At 39.8% G+C, this 8,432-nt stretch overlaps 1 protein-coding gene across 1 annotated transcript; it reads right to left on the bottom strand.

Moving 5' to 3' along the window:
- Positions 1-2,544: 2,544 nt before the first annotated feature.
- LOC148564095 (uncharacterized) lies at positions 2,545-4,926 on the bottom strand. The gene is made up of 3 exons (XM_088487004.1): positions 4,722-4,926; positions 4,422-4,614; positions 2,545-2,989 (listed from the first exon to the last, which is right to left on the bottom strand). Exons 1-3 carry the CDS (start codon positions 4,924-4,926, stop codon positions 2,545-2,547), a joined length of 843 nt encoding a protein of 280 aa, XP_088343130.1.
- Positions 4,927-8,432: the final 3,506 nt, after the last annotated feature.

Here is an 8,432-nt window from a genome sequence, read left to right as displayed (position 1 = left end):
AATCAATAGTTTTCCCACTCACAAAGCTTAGGTAGGTGAGTTGTTTGCTTGGTGGTGGAACAGCGTTAGAATAAAACTCCCTCACTAGGCTCACTACCACCTTCTTTGGTGGATTGCATAGTGCTATCCATCCCCTGCTGTTGATTTCAATGTTGATCTCCCTGTGTTCATCCCTTCCCAACTAGAAGCCTACCTCTGGAATAATTTTCCTCTCACTCACCCACCCAAAGAATTGGTTTTGGTGGAAGAATGAAAGGAACTTATGCTCATTGTTGCTTGATGAGCTAGAGGTTTCCTTTGTCTTTCTCTTCTTTGAGCTCGAGACTCTTGGTGGTGCCATTGGTGAAGTGTGAGTTTGTGATGGTAGAAGAAAGAAGGAGAAGAAGATAGTGAAAAGATTTTACTCACCAACACCAAACTTGGAACTTGCTTGTCCTAAGCAAGAAAAGAGAGCAAGAAGTAAAGAAGAGAGAGCTTGGGATACGGAAGAGAGAAGGGTTTATGTGTAGTGTGATGAAGAGGGGTGGGGGAGTACAATTTATAAGGGAGGGAAGAATCTAGAATGGTGTGTAATTGATGGCATAATTGAATATTTTCAAGATGGGGTTTGGCGCCCAGCGTAGGAGAAGCGCCACTCTTAAAAGTGGTTCAGCTTTTTCTTCAAATTGTGAGTTCCAAAGTGTACTTCACACTTTGACTCCTGTGACTTACTCCCTTCCTGAAATTATGAGATATCAATGCATTGTGGGCCCCACTTCCTTCCTAAAATTTCAGTTGCAAACGTTCATATTAGTGATCAAGGAGTTGTTTCATTTCTTTCCACTTAATTGGTATTTATTTTGTGTCTTTCGGACACCAAACTTAAGATCATTGCATCTGGTAACTCGTACTCATGATTAGACTTTATTATATACATCATGAGTGGAAGGTATTTAATTCGTCATACCATTCCACTTCCACTCTATGTGTATGCAATTAAGTCCCTTTTCATTTATCTCATGATGTTACTGGGTGCATTGAGATACCAATTCATTGGGCTTACTTTCTTTGAATGCACAAGTCAGAAAAAGTTTCTTATGTTAGTGGCCACACCAAACTTAATTTTTTGCTTACTCATAAGATCTTTTAAAATGTTGTCATGTAAGTTTAAAAATTAAGTGGGCTGGTGGCCACACCAAACTTAGTTCTTCAGCAAGTTTCTCGAACCAATCAAGAATACCACATAATGAAATATTCACAGTTTAGCTTCCAGAGAAACTAAGAGTACTCTAAAGAAATCTAAAGCTACCAAATTAAGTAATTAACACTAGAAGATAGAAAGCAATAAACTAAAGTAATTGACATAAAACAAATCTAGAAAGCAATAAACTGAAAGGATATGAATGTTGGGGTGCTTCCCAACTAGCGCTTCTTTAACGTCACTAGCTTGACGGTTCTTCCTCTTCAGTTGAGGTTGTAGTTTACTCTTTGCTCTTCCAGTGATTCCCCCAAGTAATGCTTGAGCCTGTGGCCATTGACAGTGAAGGTTCTCCGTGTTTTCTCATCCATGAGTTCCACATGACCATAAGGGAAAACTTTGATGATTGTGAAGGGTCATGACCATCTTGATTTCAGCTTTCCTGGGAAGAATTTGAGTCTTGAGTTGTATAGGAGAACCATTTGGCCTTCTTCAAATTCCCTTTTTACCAGCCTTTGATAATGCCATTTCTTTGTCTTCTCTTTATAAATCTTTGCATTTTCATAAGCTTGAGTTCTGAATTCATCCAATTCATTCAGCTGTAACAACCTCCTTTCCCCAGCAGCTTGATTGTCAAAGTTTAGCATCTTTAGAGCCCAAAATGCTCTATGTTCAAGCTCCACAGGCAAATGTCAAGCTTTTTCATACATCAATTGGTATGGAGACATATCGATTGGTGTCTTAAAAGCTATTCTATAAGCCCATAAAGTATCATCTAACTTCTTGGACTAATCTTTCCTTGAGGTCCCAACAGTCTTCTCAAAGATTCTCTTGAGCTCCCTGTTTGAAATTTCTGCTTGACCATTGGTTTGTGGGTGGTATGGGGTGACTACTCTGTGCTTAACACCATATTTGAGGAGGAGGGTCTCTAGTTGCTTGTTGCAAAAGTGACTTTCCCCATCATTTACAAGAGCTCTTGGAACCCCAAACTGGCTAAATATGTTCTTCCTCAAGAAGTTGATCACTACTTTATTGTCATTAGTTGATGTTGCTATAGCTTCTACCCACTTGGACACATAGTCCACAGTTACCAATATGTAATTGTTTGAGTATGAGGGTGGGAAGGGTCCCGTGAAGTCAATCCCCCAAACATCAAACAGCTCTAATTCCATGATGAACTTCTATGGCATCTCATTTTTCTTGGGTAGGTCACTAGCTCTTTGACACTCATTACATCTTGTCACAAACTCCTTTGCATCTTTGAAGATGGTAGGCCAGAAAAATCCACACTACAAAACCTTGGCTATAGTTCTTTCTTCACTAAAGTGTCCACCATAAGTAGATCCATGGCAATTCCAGATGACCTCTTATCCATCCTCATGAGAAATGTATCTTCTTAAAATTCCATTAGCACACCTCTTAAAGAGGTATGGTTCATCCCATATGAAATGCATGGCATCATTGATGAGCTTCCTTCTTAAGTGCTTGTTCATGTTGGAAGGTAGCTCTCCAATGGCCTTGAAGTTGGCTATGTCTGCGAACCATAGAGCCTCTTGAAGCATCATCAATTGCTCATCTAGAAAGCCTTCATTTACACTAGGGCTGTGAGCTTCATTGACCATATATAGGATCCTTGATAGGTGGTCTGCCACCTTATTTTCTGCTCCACTTCTGTCCTTTATTTCAATGTTGAACTCCTGGAGCAATAGGATCCATCTGATCAATCTGGGCTTGGACTCTTGTTTGGTTAGCAAGTATTTGAGTGCTGCATGATTAATAAACACAACTACTTTAGAACCAATATGGTAAGACCTGAATTTGTCAAAAGCAAACACTATAACAAGGAGTTCTTTTTCTGTGGTGGTGTAGTTCCTTTGGGCTTCATTAAAGACCTTGCTAGCATAATATATGACATGCACTAGCTTGTCTTTCCTCTGTCCTAATACAGTACCAATAGCAAAATCTGATGCATCACACATCAATTCAAAAGGCAACTCCTAGCTTGGTGGTGCTATAATAGGTGCAGAGGAGATCTTACTTTTGAGCTCTTCAAAAGCTTGCATGCATTCTCTATCAAATATGAAGGGTACATTTGAGACAAGCAAGTTACTTAATGGTTTAGCAATTTTTGAGATGTCTTTAATGAACCTTCTGTAGAAGCCAGCATGTCCCAAGAAGCTCCTAACTGCTTTGACATTGCAAGGCGGAGGTAATTTTTCAATCACTTCCACCTTGACTCTGTCTACCTCTATGCTTTCTTAGAGATTTTGTGGCCAAGGACTACCCCTTCGGTAACCATAAAATGACACTTTTCCTAGTTCAAAACCAGGTTAGTCTCTTGGCATCTCTTGAGCACAAGGCAAGATGGTGTAAGAAATTAGGAAAGGAGTCACCAAACACTGAGAAATCATCCATGAAAACCTCAATAAATTTTTCAATCATGTCAGAAAAAATGGACAGCATGCACCTTTAGAATGTGGCAGGTGCATTACATAAACCAAAGGGCATACGTCTCTATACGAAAATGCCATAAGCGCAAGTGAAAGTTATCTTTTCTTGGTCCTTAGGATCCACTACAATCTGGTTGTAGTCTGAATATCCATCCAAGAAGTAATAGTACTCATGCCCAGCAAGCCTCTCCAACATTTGATCCATGAAGGGTAGAGGGAGGTAATCCTTCCTTGTGGCTTCATTGAGTTTTCTATAGTCTATACACATACACCATCCGGTGACTATTCTTGTTGGTATCATCTCATTTCTTTCATTTGACACAACTGTGATTCTCCCCTTCTTGGGAACTACTTAAACAGGGCTCACCCAAGGACTATCTGAGATGGGGTAAATCACCCCTGCTTGCCATAGCTTTAGCACTTCCTTTTGCACCACTTCCTTTATTGATGGGTTCAATCTTCTTTGTGGCTGGAATGATGGCTTGGCATCCTCCTCAAGAAGGATTTTATGCATACACATTGAAGGGCTTATTCCCTTTAAGTCAGACATTGTCCACCCAATGGCATCCTTGTATTGTTTCAACACCTAAATGAGCTCCTCCTCTTGTTCCTTACTCAGGGTTGAATTGATGATTACTGGCTAAGTGTCATCGCTCTCCAAGTAAGCATACTTCAAGCTTGGAGGTAGAGTGTTTAGTTCCAGCTTGGGTGCTTCTACTTTCTCCTTTTTTGCCTTGTCCAACATGATTGGGCTGTCCATGCTTTCTTGTGGTAATTCACTACATGTTTGTTACTCTTTCTCCATTACTTCTTCAAGCTTGTCCTCATCTAGAACTCCTTGGACCAGTACTTTCATTGTATCCACCATCATACACTCTCCAATGGACTCCTTTGGGTAGCTCATAGTAGTGAACACATTGAATACCATCTTTTCTTCATGAAGCCTGAGGACCAATTCTCCTTTTTGTACATCAATTATAGCTCTAGCTGTTACCAAAAATGGTCTCCCTAGTATGATTGATGTAATGGCTTCTTCTTCCATGGAAAGCACTACAAAATCTGCTGGGAAGATGAAGTCACCTACCTTGACTAACAGTCTTCCACTACTCCATGGGGGAACTTGAATGTTCTATCTGCTAGTTGAAGTGCCATTCTTGTTAGTTTAGCCTCTTCAATCCTCATTCTCTTCATCATGGACAAGGACATAAGGTTGATGCTAGCTCCCAGATCACACAATGCTTTCTCAATGCTAATGTCTCCTACGATGCATGGTATTTGAAAGCTTCCAGGATCTTTCATCTTTTGGGGAAGCTTTTTCTGTATAATAGCACTGCATTCCTCTATGAGCACTACAGTTTCTTTTTATTCCCAGATCCTTTTCTGGGTCATGAGCTCCTTTAGGAACTTAGCATAGAGTGGCATTTGCTCTAATGCTTCAACCAAAGGAATGTTGATTTGGAGCCTTTTGAAGATCTCCAAGAACCTAGAAAACTGGCTGTCCTTCCCATCTTTTCTTAGCCTCTATGGGTATGGTGCTTTTGGTACATAGGGCTTCAAGACCTCTTTTGGTGGGGTAGGTGTATGTATCTTTTCTTTCTCCTTGATTTCTTAGTTCTTGTCAGCCTCTTCTTCTTGTAAGTTGTGGCTTGAAGATGCCTCCTTCACCACCTTCCCCCCTTAGATTGGTCATGGTATCACTGGGAAATGCATTTGTAGACATGGATAGTTGCTTGGATAGATATCCAAATTGTGCTTCCAATTTTGTGATTGCTGCTCCTTAGTTGTTTAAGTTGGATCTGACTTCTTCTTGGTAGGCCTCTAACTTCTTATCAGTTTGTGCTTTTGTTACTATTGCGTCTTCTACCATCTTTCAAGTATGGCCTCTAACCTTGCAAATTTGTCACTATCATCACATAGTTGTGAAGTTGAATATGATATATTGTGATTGGTTGGGTTTTGAAGATGGTTGCTGTGTGATTGTTGATTGGGTTGGAAGGGGGCACTGTGTGAGTTATGGTAAGATCTATGATTGTTTGGTTGATGGTTGGGGTTGTTGCATTGGTTAGAGTTGTATGCCTTGTGATCTTGGACTTGGTTTTGTTGGTTTCTCCACCCAAAGTTTGGGTGATTCTTCCAACCTGATTTGTAGGTTTTAGCATGGGGGTCGTATGGTTATTTTTGTGATTTGTTCACATAATTAGCTTGCTCCTAGTCATATTCATCTCCTGGACCAGTCCCTTCTTGTACTAGTGCTTGAGTGTTGATTGCTAAGACCTGATTTTTCTCCATTTGCTTGGTGAGAGCTGCCAGTTGGGCTGTGATCACTTTGTTTTGAGCTAGTAGAGCATCCATCTGGTTTAGCTCCATCACCCCCTCCTCGGGTTCCTATCTGTTGCATAAAAGTACTCATTATTGGCCACAGTTTCTATGATATCTATTTCCTCTTGAATGGTCTTTTTGGTGTTGAGGGAACCTCCTGAAGAATGATCCAAGGCCTTCTTTGCCTCGTGAGACAATCCTTCATAAAAAATATGTAGCTGCACCCACTCATTAAACATATCTGGAGGATATCTCCTTGTCATCTATTTGTACCTCTTCCAAGCTTCATAGAGAGTCTCTCCATCTTGTTGCCTGAATGTTTGTACCTCTATCCTCAACTTGATAACTCTTTGGGGAGGGTAGAATTTTGTCAGGAACTTATTCACCACTTCTTCCAAAGTTGTCAAACTCTCCACCTGTATGCTTTGTCCCTAAGAGAAAAAGGGAACAAAAGCAGTCTATAAGTGTTAGGATGAACGTCATTAGCTTTCACAGCGTCACAAATTCTCAGGAATGTGGATAGGTGTTGATTTGGATCTTCTTGAGCATTTCCTCCAAATGAGCAGTTATTCTGAACAAGGGTGATTAGCTGTGGTTTGAGCTCAAAGTTGTTGGCACGTATGGTGGGTCTCAAGATGCTGCTTCCACAGTTCCCAGGATTAGGATTGATAAAAAAGCCTAGCACTCTTCTTTCTTGTGGAGGAGGATGATTACCAACAACTTCCTCTTGATGATTGTGTGCTTCACCCTCCATGGTTTGGTTTAGATCCTCTTCTTCCTCTTCTTCACCAATTACCCTTTTTCCTCTTGCTACTGCTTCATTTTTTAGCCTTAGGAATGTCCTTTCCGGTTCAGAACTGTAAGAGATTGTAGCACTTCTTTTGCCTCCTGGCATACACAACACAGACACAATCCAAAGCAAAAGTGAACACCCTTTTATTAAAAGGGGTGGATGAGTCAAGCTTGTGTGATGCAAAGCATCAAACAGTTAGTGTGCCTTAGTTAAAATGTTAAAATGATAGTATATACAATGAATAATTGTAAATTCAAGTGCTGGAAAAATAAAGAAAAATGAAGAACTGAATTTAAATTGATTAACAAAAGAAAATGCTTAATCTAAGAACCCATCAACTTAATCATTGTCAATTAAGAATCAATCCCCGACAACGGCGCCATAAACTTGATGAGTGGAAAATTACTGTATGATTACAATAAATCCTTCGGCAAGTATACCAAATTACTGTGAAGTAAAAACTCACAAGAATGAGGTCGATCCCACAAGGATTGATTGATTGAACAGCTTTAGTTAGTAGGGTAATTTAGTTAAGCTAATTAAGAATAAGTGTTGAGTGCAGAAATCTAAATGACAGAATTGTAAATGACTTCAAAATAAAGAAAGCAGTAAAGTGTTGGAAGGTAAAGAGCATGAAGATAAATTGTTGAAATTTAAATGACAGAAATGTAAATGACTGAATTGTAAAGGGGAACGGGTTGATGAACATAAATTAAACAAAGCTATAGAGAAGAAAGAAGATAAAAATGGGGAAGATTCATTAGGGTTAGGAGATGTTGCATTCTCCGTATTAATTTCAGATCATCCATTCTTCAATCATGCAACTCATTGACTTCTTGGCAATCATGATTGATTGCATCCCAATTCTTTAGTAATTCAATCTTCCAAATCTTGATCAACAGCTAATTTCTTGATCTAATTGCTCATGAAGAGAGATAAACTTGGTCCCTGATTATACCACACATCCTCATAGATCCAAGTAATGGATAGATCTAGCATCACATTTATCTAATCCCAAAACCCAGATCTACTCAATGTGAGAAGGAATTTCAAGCCTGATTTTATGTTTCCTCTTCCAAGGTTCCCATAAAACCCAAATTGCATTCAATCTCTTTTCCAAGATAATTGAATGCTAAGCATGAAGAATGAAATTCCTCCTAGAAAATCAAAGAGAAATGAAGAGAAGAAGGAATTTACTAATATTAATCTATAACGTATAACAGAGCTCCCTCCCCCAATGAAAGGTAGTTTAGCTACTCATAGCTTAGAGAAAGTACAAGAGATAGAAGAAGGTGAAAGTAAAAGTGAAGTGAAGTAAAAGTTCCAAGCCCCTTTTTCAGTACTCTTCAAGGGGTATTTATACTACTCCTATTACTAGAAATAAGAAATTACAAAATAAAAGAAAAGAACTTACACTTAAAGCAAAATAAAATGATATTTCTTGGGTGGCGTGTGAGTGGCATGGCACGTGAGAGTGCACGCCCACTCTATTGGCCTGGCGTGCCACGCCCAAGACACCAAGTGGCACGCCCTCTTTGAGATCTTGACTTCACAAGCTTGGCAAGCCACGCACAGAGAACTAAGTGGCACGCCCATTGATGAGAGTTTGGGTTCACAAGCTTGGCGTGCCACGCCCAAAGTACCAAGAGGCACGCCCATAGTGATGCTCCTTTCCTTTTCCTCTGGACAAATG

The sequence above is a fragment of the Arachis ipaensis genome, chromosome B5 (assembly GCF_059453495.1).
Source record: "Arachis ipaensis isolate K30076 ecotype BB chromosome B5, ASM5945349v1, whole genome shotgun sequence".
NCBI classification, from domain to species: domain Eukaryota; kingdom Viridiplantae; phylum Streptophyta; class Magnoliopsida; order Fabales; family Fabaceae; genus Arachis; species Arachis ipaensis.
Note: the sequence above shows the minus strand (reverse complement) of the source record. Positions and strands in the feature narration are given on the sequence as shown.

What these genes read in the sequence shown, in the direction of transcription:
- LOC148564095 (XM_088487004.1), bottom strand. Translation starts at nt 4,926, where the DNA reads ATGAAAGATCCTGGAAGCTTTCAAATACCATGCATCGTAGGAGACATT. An exon ending in CCATGGAGTAGTGGAAGACT is followed by an intron (nt 4,615 to 4,721) that starts GTTAGTCAAGGT and finishes TTTTGGTAACAG; the next exon opens with CTAGAGCTATAATTGATGTA. An exon ending in GAAGAAGTAATGGAGAAAGA is followed by an intron (nt 2,990 to 4,421) that starts GTAACAAACATG and finishes TGACAAATTCAG; the next exon opens with GTCTTACCATATTGGTTCTA.